The sequence below is a fragment of the Carettochelys insculpta genome, chromosome 9 (assembly GCF_033958435.1).
Source record: "Carettochelys insculpta isolate YL-2023 chromosome 9, ASM3395843v1, whole genome shotgun sequence".
NCBI classification, from domain to species: domain Eukaryota; kingdom Metazoa; phylum Chordata; order Testudines; family Carettochelyidae; genus Carettochelys; species Carettochelys insculpta.
In genome coordinates this window covers 64,260,810-64,275,176 of record NC_134145.1, presented here as the reverse complement: position 1 = coordinate 64,275,176, position 14,367 = coordinate 64,260,810, and the positions used below count along the sequence as shown (strand labels likewise).

The window sequence follows — 14,367 nt, the reverse complement described above, 5'->3', positions numbered from 1 at the left end:
CCTCTGTGTGGAGCTGAAACGGAGATTGAAGAACTGCCCAGCTGCCGGAGTCTGGCAGTGATGATGGGAACCACCAGCGTTCCAGAGATCTGTCTAGGCAGAGACTGTTCTCTGAAAGTGGGTAATGTTGGCTGCTTCAGACAGAGAGGTGTCAGGAGTCCAACACAGTCAGTTATGGTACATGCGCCCCCACTGAAGTCTCCAATTAATGCACACCTCATAGAGCTGGAAGGGACCTTGAGAGGTCACCAAGTCCAGTTCCCTGCACTCACAGCAGGGCCTATCACTATTTCTTGCCCCCTCCTCCTTTTCTAAAATCTAACCTGCCCTGAACACTTAGAAGGCCCCCTCCAAGGACTGAGCTCACCACCCTGGCTTTACAAGGCCAATGCTGTAACCACTGAGCTTCCGCTGTACGTAGAGGAGAACTTGCATTCCTTCTGAAATGCTTCTCCTTGCTGGTGTAGCTCTGGCTATTCCTTTCAGCTACATCATATCACTAATCCTAATTAAACCTGGTAAGCTAATGATCTCAATTACATCTTGTGTGCTAATTAAGATAGTTGAAAAATGTTTCCTCTTAACTATTTTGTATATGCCTCCTTTACGTGTCAGTGAATGACCTTGATTTTGTGTTATGAGACAGAGTCGAGATCCCAATGAATCTTCTGCATACAGTAAACCCTCAAGTTACGCAGGGGCTGTGTTCCTGCAACCCCTGCATAACTCAGCAGGCTGCAGCTTGGGTTCCCATCTATCCTCTGCTTGTGGGACATGGTAAACTGAACAGCCCACCAGGGTTGGTCAGTTCCTGGCTGCTTCTCCCCGCCTTCCCCCCAGCTGCACAGCTGTCAGCTGCAGGCAACTAGGCATGCTAAAAGTCTTTTCCCTGGCTGCACCCAGTGGCGACGCTGTCAGACTGATAGAAGGCAGAGAGAAGGGGCTGTTAGCTGTGGGCATCTAGGCAGGTTGACAGCTGCAGAGCAGCTTTGAGTTGTGCTTAACTTGTGTTAAGGCTGGTTATGTGCAACTTGAAGCTGTGTATTTTGAGGGTTTACTCTAGCTTCTGTATAGAGAGACATATTTATTTTGTATGCTTGTATGCTTTTCACGCATATTATGTATGCTTTCATCATGTTCCCTCTTACCTGCTTCTTCCCTAATCGTTGTTCTCTTCATTCAAGTTTTTCCATGTCCTTAATAACTCTTAGCCCTCTGAGAACCCGCTCTAAATCTTTTGGCAGTAGGAGCAATCTGTAGTACTGCACAGTATTCCAGTTGGGGGCCTGCCATTGATTTCTACGTTATCATTTCCATATCACTCTCCACACCAAGTGCTGGAGGGATGGACTAGACCATGGAAGCAACTGCTCCATTGCAGATCCCACAGTTCAGAGGAACAACCCTGGAAAAGGCCCACTTACTCCTGGCAACTTAGTCACTTGGGCTCAATGGTTATGTTGATGCTTGGGGTCCTTACACCACATAGTGCTCTCTCAAGAACCCCTTTTTCCCAGTCTTACTGGTTCTTTCTAATCTCTGACATCTGATTCTCTGTCCAGTGCAGGTCGTGGCTGTTGCACTTAAGTGTCATTTACCTGTTTCCTTATCAAATGGATACAACCTTGCAGTTTATATGAGATCTTGTGTTTCCCTGTTCGATTAGGCCACTTCTGTCAACATTATTTTGAGAATGCCTCAGCATTTGTATGGCAGCAGGGTCAGCCCTGCATGTGGTAGGTTTGAAGATGGCAAGGAAGCAGCTAGATCCTTTAACTTCAGTGTCCCGACTTCTTCCCACTTGCATGCAGGAAGTCGCAGGTTTTTGCGCAACCAATATTGTTAGGGCTTGTCATAGACATTTGCAACCTTGGCACTGAGTTTAAGTGTCTGCCCACTGCACGTTGTACCACTTGAAGTCAGTCCCCAGCCAGCACATGTCATGCTGGCGTGTTCTGGAGAGGGCCTCTCCTTGAATGAGTTTCATTTGTCTACTCCCCTTTGGACAAGAATGTTGGGGGAAGCTCTTCTCAGAAAAGGCCTAATGGCTACCCTAACTGAGATTGGTAGCAAAGGTCTGTCTGTCTCTTGGGCTCAGGAGTATCCTGATGCCCTCAGCCCTGAAGTGGGTGAGCAAGCTGAAAAGGTGATTTGGATAGAAAGCCTTCAAAAAGGCTTAAGTACGCTGATCCCTGGTTGGGTTCCTTTGTCAATGGCATCTTCAGCACCACAGATGTGAGGAGAGGAGCAGTGGTACAGGCCAGAATGCTCTTCTTGAGCCATTGATAAGGCTGGGGATTTTCCCTTCCTGCCTGCAAACAGGCAGCTGTTGAATCTTTCCTTGGGCACAGATAAAGCAGTGACCACCTCCCAGCAGGAAGAAGAGTCCTGTGCTCCATGTCAGGAGGGTGTGGCATGGGAAAGGCTGGACCAGAAGGGCTTGAGGCTGTCCTGCCCAGAAGAGAAGAGTCTAATATGTAAATGTCTGTGTGTTGCAGGAAACAGCAACCCCTGTGAGCATGCTGGGAAATGTGTGAATACAGAAGGCTCCTTCCACTGTGAATGTCTGAGGGGCTACACAGGGCCTCGCTGTGAGCTGGACATTAACGAATGTCTTTCTGAACCGTGCCAGAATGACGCCACTTGCCTGGATAAAATTGGAGGGTTTACGTGTCTCTGCATGCCTGGTAAGGGGAAGCTGTCTGAGCGGGGATGGGGCTTCAAGCAAAGCTGGATAAGCTTAGAAATGGGAGGAAGGAAAGGATTGTCCAGGGTGCCAGTGGGCTGGGGGTGCCCAAGAGCTGTGGTGGATTTTGGTTTGGGGAGCTCAGTGTTGAAGGTTCGCAGGTGTGAGAGGGGAGGGGAAATCAGGCAGTAGGGGTGCAGTGAGCGATAGAGAAGGTGATCGATATGGGGTTAGTGAGCAAGGCCTCGCCTGGTAAATTAAACACAAGCACCCAAGCTTGTTACAGCTTTACCCTTCTTTGTATCTCAACCATGTGGGTTTGGATCACTCCAAGTGTGTGGTTAAGCCTAGGGTTTGTGAGTGATGCAGTTCCCTGTAGCTTATAGCAATACTCTAGACTGATAGATCTCACCATTACAATATTTTCTGACACATTTGAAATCTTTTCCCTATAGCATTTACCACATAAGGTACGCCAATGGGTGGGGAACCTGTGGCCTGCGGGCCAGATCTGGCCTGTGGCTTGCTTTGATTTGGTCCCCAAGCTCTGGCCTCGGCCTTGGCCTCCACCTCCCCACCCCCTGCAGGGGTATAATCAGGCGCTGGCACCGAGACTGGAATGCCAGTGCCAGCTAGCTTCCGCTGCTACAGATCCAGCCTGTGGGCTCGGCCTGGCAGCGGGTAAGCAGCCCCTGTGCTACAGGGAAGTGTTCCATGAAGGCACCACCTCCCATTACTCCCATAGTCTGAATTGCAGCCAGAGAGAGAGGCTGGGGAGGTACCAGTGGGGGAGCAGTTCCCTGAAGCACGCCAAGCCATGTGCACTGCCTTGCTCCCCGACCCCCAGTGGTGCAGGGGAGGTGTCCATCCCTCCATTTCCTGCCCTGCACCCATCCCCTCTTCCAGACTGCCCACTTCCAACCTCTTCCTGTGCCTTTCCTCCCACTCCTGCAGCCTGCTTCCCACCTACAATGCCAACCTCAGCCTGCTCCTGCACCCTACCTCTCGCCCGGACCCCACATCCCCACCTCAGCCTGCTCCCCAGCAGCCCCCTCCCATGCACTGAACCCTTCATATTTGGCCCAGCCTCAGACTCTGTGGGGAGCCCCACAAAATCTACCAGCCCCAGGCACCCCAGGCTCTGGAGTGGAACATGAGGGTTGTGAGGTCAATGTCTTTGACTTTGGCTTCTCAGTTGGGAGCCACATCCACAAGGGCTTTCTCTCTTCTCACTTGCATGAGAATTTTTCTGTGGGCCAGTTGGCTGCGTGATCCAAAAAATATTCCCCACCCCTAGTCGGGTCTATTAACTTCCCTCTAACAGTGATCAGTAACACCCAGTGCTTTGGGAGGGGGATCTGGTGGCCAGTTGCGAAGTGTTATGCAAATACAGGAGAATTCCTTCCTGTCCTATTGCACTCACACTCTGAAGCCTAAAGTAAGCCAGTCTGGATAAGTCTAGCAACAAACACAGGTGTTGCTCCACCCATTCCAAAATCCACCTGGTGAATCAGAGTGATTGCTTGCTGAGTTAGGGCTCTCTTTTGTTTGTAAATTCCCTGCTGTTAATGTCAGGGACTCTCCTTATGTTCTTACCTTGGTGACTAGCAATGTATTTGGGCACCTCCCAAGTCAAAAACATTGTTATCTCTTTCTCTTTTCCGCATGTTAAAGAAAAGAATGCCTTTTGATTCAGAGCTGAGTTTGTAATGTGATGTTGGGAGATCATGCATGCAGCTCTGCAAATGTAATGTTAAGTTGAAAACTCCACTGTAACACTTGTATTTATGCCTTTAAAACGTGGCCTCTTGACATCATAAGTTGTCAATACAAACTGGAATCACCACTCCAGTTATATCCAGCTTTGCTTTTCCATCCGAGCACCAGGTGCAGCCAATGCCCTGGGCACTTCTTAAAGCTTTTCTGCCTTCCCTTGTTATCCTTTCCAGGGTTTAAAGGTGTGCACTGTGAAGTGGAGATTAACGAATGCCAGAGTAATCCCTGTGTGAACAATGGAGAATGTCTGGATAAAGTCAATCGCTTCCAGTGTGTCTGCCTGCCTGGTAAGTGTTCGTCTGCTGAGCCACCTCTGCTTCTGCCTGCAAAGGGCACCACAGATTGTTGTAATGGAGCCAATGCAAACCTGTCCAGGAGCTCGCTGCCTGCCCTGCAGCGTGCTAGTGCCCACTTAGAATTCCTTTCCAGGGGAACAGAGAGGCTTTGCTGTCATAGTTAAGACTGAACACGTAAGGCACCAGGGGCTGGCAAGCATGACTTCACTTGTTAAGAATGTCATGAGCAATTACAGACCAAAGTTCGTGGCAATTCTATTTTAAATCTGTTTTAATTTGAGCCAGTTTTCATCCTCCACATTTTTTTGGATTCCTTCAGATTTTAGGTGGGAGCCTTTCCTCAGCAACTTAGTTTAAGTGGCTAGCACAGCACAGTGCAGGCAGGCAGCATTTTTCTGCAGACGGGCTGCTGCTAATCCAGCGAGCCAGCCCCAGGTTCAAGGTCACCAGGTTAAGGTCTGATGTGTTATTAGCTACAAGGGGTAGAAGTAAATGTTTTTTTTTTGTTTTTTTTTGTGTGAGCTTGCCCAGGGGGTGGGGGTATCCACTTTCCCTCTCTTCCTTCCCCCACCCAGAAGCAGGATGCCTGAGTCCATCACTCTCTCTGACACAGTCCACTGCCTTGTTGGTAGGCTTCTTTGATAAGTCTTGAAAGGGACAGGAGCTCGTGCTGTGCTGTGCTATCCATCTCATGCGGCTGGCCAGCCTTAGCTGTAATTGTGGCTGAGGAGATGCTCTAGTAATAGATGAATTGTTGCGTTATGTTAAGCTCCTCTCTTTGACTGCCCCACGTCTCCTCCATTTATTGTTCTGTTGGTGACATCCTCAGTTTTCCAAACACGCCGCTGTGGGAGATCCTCCAAGTGCTTCCTTCCTGCTGGCCCCCACCAGCCCTGTTCTGATACATTTGCCCTGCAAACGAAGAGGTGATGGCAGTCACAAGTTGGCCAGTTCAACCTCTGGGCCTGTTGGAGAAGCAGGAAGGGAGAGGGATGGTCCCTCCTCTGAGAATAGCTTCAGGCTTCTCACTGTCCTCTTTTCTTTCAGGTTTCACTGGAGCTGTGTGCCAGATCGACATTGATGACTGCTCCAGCACACCTTGTCGAAATGGAGCCAAGTGCATTGACTACCCAAATGGCTATGAATGCCAGTGTGCCACAGGTTAGCCTGGTCACATCTTTCCCCATGCAGTGCAATGGCTGAAACCCCTGGCCTAGAAAGTCGTGTGTGCAGCCTGTGGAGTGAGCAGAGGCAGGCAGTAAAGCATTAGCTCTCTGTCTGTCTGTCTCTTTTTTCCAGGAATCTCTGCTGCTTACCTCTCTGCAGCAGAGGGCAGCATTCATTATTTGTTAAGGCGGTGGGGTGGGGGAATGACGGCTTGCCAGTCCTCTTAATCCAACCCTCAAACTCCTGCCAGGGAGTGGGGTGGGGGGGCATGCCCCACATTGGCACTCCAGCTGGGGAGCAGAGTCAGAGGCCTGTCTGCTCCATGTGTGCCAGAAGCAGAGGCATTTTCCCATTCTGGTTCCTATGCATGCAGTCAGCCAGGGGGCTCTGCACACTGCCCCTCCCCATGTGAGGTCTGGTGCCTTGTGATTGAATCCACTCAAAGAATTATATTCTAGTTAAAAAGTGGCTATGGCAAGATAAGTTGTTTACCAGCAGTAACATGTTCAGAGACAGACTTGCCTCAAGAAGCTCTAAAAATACCAGAGAATGAACTCCTAACTGTAGATCAGACTTAGATAAACGTTCCCTCTTTTTTGTTTGGTCCTGATTTATATTGGACAAGACTTCTACACCAAGGAAGGGAAGTGGCAGAGGATGCCAGGAACAGCCTAATAATGCTACCCAGGCAGTGAGCAGACACTGAGCTCTTTGGGCAGGAGCCTTGCCTTTCACTTGTTTTTTTAACATATTGTTAGCTTCACTAGAAATGACAAAATGTACCAAAGTGGAATTTGGCTTTCTCAGGAAAGGTTCACAACAGGTTTGGAAGAGGGAGATTGTGCAAGAGACATCAGAATAGTCTTCAAACAGTGTGACGAATTATCAGGAATTAGGGTAAATTTTCCATCACGTGAGGTCCTTAAGTCAAGATTAGCTGTTAGGCTAAAATTCAGGAGTTCAAGGCAAATGATCATACTGGCAATAAGAGCTATGGCTCCAACACCAGCCAACAGGCCAACCAGACTGACTAGGAAGCACCTACCTTCATTCTCTAGGAGAAAGGGTTATGTGACTTGTGGGCTACGTCTACACGTGAAGCCTACATTGAAGTAGCCTATTTCGATGAATAACGTCTACATGTCCTCCAGGGCTGGCAACGTCGATGTTGAACATCGACGTTGCGCAGCACCACATCAAAATAGGCGCAGCGAGGGAACGTCTACACGCCACAGTAGCACATATAGAAATAAGGGTGCCAGGCACAGCTGCAGACAGGGTCACAGGGCGGACTCAACAGCCAGCCGCTCCCTTAAAGGGCCCCTCCCAGACACACTTGCACTAAACAGCACAAGATACACAGAGCCGACAACGAGTTGCAGACCCTCTGCATGCAGCATGAATCCCCCACTGCAGCAGCAGCAGCCAGAAGCCCTGGGCTAAGGGCTGCTGCACACGGTGACCAGAGAGCCCCGCACGGGCTGGAGAGGCAGCGTCTCTCAACCCCCCAGCTGATGGCTGCCATGGAGGACCCCACAATTTCGACGTTGCAGGACGCGGATCGTCTACACGGTCCCTACTTCGACGTTGAACGTTGAAGTAGGGCGCTATTCCGATCCCCTCATGAGGTTAGCGACTTCGACATCTCGCCGCCTAACGTCGAAGGTAACTTTGAAATAGCGCCCGACGCGTGTAGCCGCGACGGGTGCTATTTCAAAGTTAGTGCTGCTACTTCGAAGTAGCGTGCACGCGTAGACACAGCTGTGGTGAGACAAGCTATCTCCCTGTGGACTATGTCATCGTTGTACTCCACATGTTGCTCAGATCTGAGTCTCTCAAAAGAAGACAGAGTTGCTATTGAACACCAGCTAGAAATGACAGCTGTAGAGCTCCTGATTCCTGGCAAAGAAAGAAAAAGTCATTTTTCTCTCTCTAATGCAGTATATGAAAGTATATGCAGGAGGATGTCTCTGAGATGCTATTCCTTTAAAATGAACCAGGCACACCCACCCACCTCTTCATCCCAGTAAAAGAATGATGTTGCAGGTTCCCAAGATGAGACCGTATTGGTGCCTTTGTAAATTTCGCTTATTCCAGCTTGTGACAGCATTAAGCGTTTCTGTGAAAATTCTGGGAGTAGCACTTACTTTGTGTGTAACACCAGAGATTAGGAAACCCTCTCCAAGACGGTAGTTAGGACCTCCTGATTTGGATATAATAGCAACTTGTAATATGCCTGTCTTTCCAAGGGCATGCGGTGTTAAAGCAGCATGATTCCGCTGAACAACTGATTCCCCAGGGAATGCTGCTAGAGACAGTTTCAGAAATATTGGAATGGAAGGGCTCTTGCCCAGAATGGAGAAATTGTTAACCACCAGGATTCTCCTTGAATTACTGATTGTGTCAGAATAAATGTCCCTGGGAAATGGAGAAACCCAAACCCTCTTTGGACTTGGAAGCAGCTGTGGAAAGTGTGTCTAACTCAAGACAGGGCTTGGGCCAACTGATTTCACTCCATGGGAAGGGTAGCCTTAATTATTAATTGTGTCGGGAGAGAGGAGAGGGCTTTGGGACCATATAGAAACAGGGTCACTGACTCACCTCTTTTGGGCAGGCTGCAGGAGGAGCGGTAGCACGAGAAGGGTGCCTGCTCTAGGCCTGCCAGGAAAAGGTAGCACCAAATCTGAGTGCTGACTGGCTTGCGAAGATGCAGGAGCTGCTTTTGGGCACATGGGCTGTGCCCTGTCCTTGGGTTTCCCAGAAAAGGAAAAAAGACACAGAGCATAGATAGCTTTGAGGAGATAGGCCTGAAAGCACCCATGACTGCACTTGCAGTTGAAATACTGGGGTGTCCATTGAAAAAACGGCTGCATCTCTGGCTTCCTCCTTTCTACCGTTTTTGTGGGTTGGGACAGTGAGTGGGTTGCATGGCATCATGCATTACAGATGGGGGAAGGGTTTGCTGCTGGACTCCTCTGTTCTGGTCCCCATGAGAGATCATCCCCAACTATGTTCTCCAGGGCTGTTTCTCTGTAATTGCTCAGATTTGAATGTATTCCATGTATCAGTCTTTGCTGCAGAAATTACCTGTGCAGCTTTGTGCCACACACTATGCTCTGAATGCCATGCAGGGACTTCTGGCTTCTCTGGGGCTGGGAGGGGTTCGGTGCCCAAACAGTTCTGTATATTCTGAATATGCTTTTGCTGATTTGTTATGGTGAGCACTGTACATTAGTGTTTGGTATTCAGTATAGAGTACGTCATATAAAATAGCTCATCACCCCTGTGCATTCTTCCCCTAGGTTTTACTGGCACTTTGTGTGATGAGAACATCAACAATTGTGACCCTGACCCTTGTCACCATGGTGAATGCCTGGATGGAATTGATTCATACACCTGTGTCTGCAATTCTGGCTACACAGGTGCTATATGCAGCGAGCAGATAGATGAATGTCACAGTAACCCCTGCCTCAATGAGGGACGCTGCATTGACTTGGTGAATGGCTACCAGTGCAACTGTCTCCAAGGCACTTCAGGTAATGTGGAAAAAGATGGCAGGCAGACAAAAACCCAAACTTTAAAGGTCTTGTAAGAAGTGCTAGTTTGTCTTTTTTTTGTCTGCGTGTGGCTGGTGATGTGCTTGGTTCCCTTGTGTAATGGTGAATTTCTGAAGTTCTCCTTTGGTACTTTCGTTAGATAATTGTTAACATCAGTGTAAAGTATGACATTCTACAAAACTTCACACTTAACATGCTTGTCTGTGCTGTGGTGTGCAAGTTCCTCCATGCAGGGAGAGCAGAGTCATACGACTGCAAACAAAGAGGCCATGCTATGCTTGCAGTCAGCACCGCCGCCTTTTGGCCTGAACATTCCTGAGTCAAGGGAGCTGTGAGGCATCAACCTTTGTGTTCCTTAGGGGAGTTGAAGGCCATGGGACTTGTGCTCCTAAATGACTGCAGTAGTTTTGAAAACTCTGCATTTGGGTGTCTAAGCCTAACTAAAATCTCCTCTGTTTTTGAAAAAATGTGATGAGTATGCAAAAAAAGTTCATTAACTTTAGGGTATGAAACTTCCCCTTGGCTCTGGCAGCAGCCTGAATTGAAACCCTGGCCATTGTTATGGGCTGCCTGCTTCTCTGGGTTGCCCCAGGCAGCTTCACCCAGGTTAGGCTATTGGAACCAGGCCTCACTTTTGAGCATTGTTGTACCCTTGTTTGGCTGTTCTTGGGAAGTATCTGAGTTGGGCCGCCTAACCAGGTCTGGCCTCATCCTGTGTGATCCTGCAAACAACTGGAGCAGCCCTGTTGGCCTCTTGGGAGGCGACTCTTTCCCTGGCATTATCATCTCACCAGCTCCATGGGGCTTGCCAGCCCAGCTGGGAATCTAGTGCTTCATGAACCAAATTGAGACGTGCCTCAATGGGCAAAGATTGCAGGTCTTACTATGCGTGCAGCACAGATCTATAGTTTTGACTTGGGACATTCAGGTCAACTTGCATTCATTTCAAAGTCTTTTTGGTTTCCGTTGACACCCTTTATTTTACAAAAGTAAAGTTTTGTTTTTTTTTCCCTTGGGAGGCTGCTGTTTGTCATGAAATGTACACCATGACACAGCCACAATACATAGCATCAGACTTGATGTTGGCGAAAACTTTACTTTTGCATTTAGTTTATGCCTGCACTTTTCTCTCTGCTGTTCTTGCTATTGTTCTTGCTGTAACTGTACAAGTATTGTGTATTGTACTCTGTGTGCTTAACATGGGCAGTTTTCTCTCTTATAATTAATTTACTTCTTCTTCGGTCTCAAAATTCATAGTCACTGTCAGATTGTATACAGGGAAAATGACAAAATTATTTTTCTTGTGGTTATTCAAAATGGCCGACACTTATCTTGGAATGCTAATTAGACAAAAAGAAACAAATTCTCCGGCTACTTAACTGACTCAGCTGACTTCAGTGGAGTTGCCCCACTCTAACAGAAGAGAACTAGGAGCACCATATGTTAATATTTATTCAGACACATCCCTTTGTCAAGCTGAAGCAGTTTAAATCTTCTCCAGCAACATTGAAATTCCAGCATGATTTTAGGTAGTCGGATGACCACTTATCATGGGTGTGGCCAAGTTTCCCTCAGTCCCATAAAGTTTGCTTCCAGCCACAGTGTTCTGTGCTGCTGTTTAGCTGTATTCTAACCCCAATGCCTTCTAAGAGCCCGTAAGCAGTGATGGGGTTGGTAATGCTAGAAAATATTAATCTCCCGTGGTTCGGCAAATTTTCTTATTCAGCCTTTTTCAGGTCCCACGAGTGCCAGAATAGAGAGGCTCAGCCTGTACTGCGGTTTGAATCTGGCTGGTTTTGGGAAACCTATAGTCGTTGTTGTTTGTCTGTTAGTGTGTATCTAGATTTCTCTTGAATTTCATCACATTTCTTTGCAGGAGTGAACTGTGAGAATAACTTGGATGACTGTGCAAGTAACCCCTGCATTTATGGAGTCTGTATCGATGGTATTAATCACTACGATTGTGTCTGCAAACCTGGAGTTACAGGTAAAATCTACTTTCATTTAACCGAGTCGTGTCCTCAGCTTTGCCTTGAAGATAATTCTCTCTTCCCCAGGATGGTCTCTTCCTTCTAAGGAAGCTCCTTTGTTCACCGTGTAGTAGCTCAAGGAATAATTCATATTCTTAACAAGTCTCAGTTTCTCTTAAAGGGTGTTCTGCATGTCTCCTAATGAAATGTTCTAGCTTGCTGTCATGAGGTGTAATTCTCTTAGAGTTATTTAGATCATTTCATATGATTCAGCTTCATAAAAAATACTGATTCAAAGTTCCAACAGGTTTACTCAGAGCTTTTTTATTTGGACAAGAAAGCTGAAGATCCTAGCAAGAGGTCTCTGTTAGAACAGAACTTTGGGGAATTGGTCCAACATGAATACCAATACCAATGTCTCCCTTTCCTTCTGCAGATATAGAACTAGTACTGATAAAAAAAAAAAAAGTCTCCACCAGCCAATCCGCTGCTCCTTGGATGGAGTTTATTCCCTGGTTTAAACTGTTCTAAATGCATTAACATCACAGGTGTTTGTATCCTGCGAATATTCTATTTGAAAGAATATTTCTGGCCTGTTTTGCTGATAGTCTGGCCTAAGTATCACAGAGACCCGCACCCATTGTCCTGGTGTATTATGCTGGATTGCAGCTGGGTTAGTCTCAGGATAGTAGAGAAAGATAGGGGAGAGAACACCTTTTATTGGACCAGTTTCTGATGGTGAGAGAGAGAAGCTTTTGAGCATACCCAGAGCTCTTCTTCAGGTCTCACGGCCTGTGTCTAAAAGGTCAAAAAGTGCTTTGTCTGCTGTGAGCCAGACAGCACAATAAATTCATCAATGAGTGCAGGTGAGGCAACGTGTCGAATGGCCTGTTACAACAGGTAACACGTTACCATTGTTACCAAATGATTCCAATGAGAAATGATCCCAAATCTCTTCTCAGAAACAGCCCCAAAGAGATCTGACGTTTCCACTAACAAATCATTTCAGACTCCCGCCATAAGGAGGGAAACACACTTTTTCCAACAACTGGAAATACGACTGAGCCCAGCAAAATGGAACCAAGTATATTCCTGACCACTCTTGCCTTTGGGCCTCTCCAAGCTCTGGTGCTATGTTACTCTGCTGTTGCTCTCCCTGCTGTCATGCTGTTAAAACACTTCGCCATGCCTGTGAATCAGCATGTTCTAGTGTTTAGGACCTCCATCTTCCTTCAGTTCAGGGTCTGGAGCTGGAATGTGAAATAGATGAGTCACTTTGTAAGACCCAGAATGCTTTGCTTTTTTAACTTTTAGTAGTGTCTGATCTTTGCCAGGCACTCGGCCGACTCACAGGAAGAAACAGAGCCTTGAGGAACTTGCAGTCTAAGCATAGACGGCAGATAGGCAGAGGCCAGGGAAAACAAAAGCAATATGCTCTTTTATTTAATATGCATAAGATCTAGAGGCAGTGTGGGTATTCTGGCAGGAGTGGGTATTCTAAAGGTATTTCAGTGTGGAAAGAAAAGGTGCCAACCTGATAGCCCAGGAGGGCTGCATCAGGCACAACACAGTTACCTGCTTTTCAGTCCTCCTAAAGAATGTGTGTAACTCTGTTCACATTGCAATTCCTTTGTCGCTCTTTAGCCCCAGGAGCAGAGTGCCCACTCCTGACACCCCTTCTGGGAATGTTGGAGCCCATCTTTCAAAAGTGATGAATGCTTTAAACATAGGCTTAAATCAGCATCAGTCATTTTATATTGACTTTGTTTTGGTGATGAGTCACTGAATCTTGACAAATAGTTCCTGCATGCATGCAGGTCAAACTTGTGTGTGAGAAATACTAGTTAACGAGTCATTTTTTGTGCAGGTCCAAGGTGTAATGTTGATATTGATGAATGCATCTCCAATCCCTGTCGTAATGGTGGAACGTGTGTAAATGAAATGAATGGGTTTCAGTGTCTTTGTCCTGAAGGCTTCCATCAACCCAGCTGTCATTCGCAAGCTGACCAATGTCTTAGTAACCCTTGTGTCCATGGCAACTGCACGAATGAAGTCAGTGGGTGAGTTCTGGTTAGTGCTTTGAGATCTCCACGTACAAAATGCCATACACGCATGAAGTACTGAATATGCCTGGGCTTTTTGACTAGGAATTCTCTGTTGTTAAGATCAGTATCTACATACTTTTCTCCAGCATTTTGCATGGAACACTCTGCGTCCAGCCTGGGCCACGATTGAGTGGTAAGAGCAGGACGGCACTGATATACACATGGAGCCTTTCAAGGCTTGAAACGGCTATGATATTCGCGTCAGTCAGACAGGCAGGTGGTGGGGCTGTGGCGAGTGGCTCTGTGTGCTTGCTCAGGAATGGGAGGTTGACACAGCCCAGCTAGAACCAACGTGTCCATGGCAGGTTTGGTCAGTGCTGGTCACACTGACCTGCACTCAGAGGAGGGAGGAAAGATCCCTTCCCTGACTGAGGCAGTGGTATTTTGGTCAAGAGTGGCACCATGACTCATTTCAGAGGCCAGGAAGGGCCTGGGGTGGACTCCAGCTCCCTTGGGGTTCTCTTCTGTTTGGGGCGAATACTCTGAACTCCCCAAATGCTGGTGAGCGCTGGTGGTTGGTGCTGGTGGAGCAGGCCCCCATTCTTAGAGGAGCCTCCCAAAGGAGAGTGATCACTTCAGCACAGCAGAAGGGTGGATCTGTGCAGCACTGGGTGCTGGGCTCTAGCGTGGGCTGTAGGCACACAGGATTGGTTAAACTGTTTACCTCTCTAAATAGCTCCTTAGGACAGCTACCGTGGAAGCTGATAAGCAGATGCTCTTGGCTTGGCATGCTGCCTCCACCTAGGCTTGGAGCAAGTCTTTGCATGAACCTTCATGTTCTGCCATTGACATTTGAATTCCTGCCCCTCT

General features: G+C 47.7%; 1 protein-coding gene across 2 annotated transcripts in view; it reads left to right on the top strand.

Annotated features, from left to right (window-relative positions):
* NOTCH2 (notch receptor 2) overlaps positions 1-14,367 on the top strand; it is a 97,830-nt gene that overhangs the window by 48,682 nt on the left and 34,781 nt on the right. For both annotated transcript variants that reach the window (XM_075002166.1, XM_075002165.1), the window contains exons 8-13: positions 2,499-2,687; positions 4,636-4,749; positions 5,806-5,919; positions 9,228-9,461; positions 11,359-11,469; positions 13,320-13,512. In XM_075002166.1, coding sequence (XP_074858267.1) covers positions 2,499-2,687; positions 4,636-4,749; positions 5,806-5,919; positions 9,228-9,461; positions 11,359-11,469; positions 13,320-13,512 — 955 coding nt within the window. The remainder of the gene's footprint in view (positions 1-2,498; positions 2,688-4,635; positions 4,750-5,805; positions 5,920-9,227; positions 9,462-11,358; positions 11,470-13,319; positions 13,513-14,367) is intronic.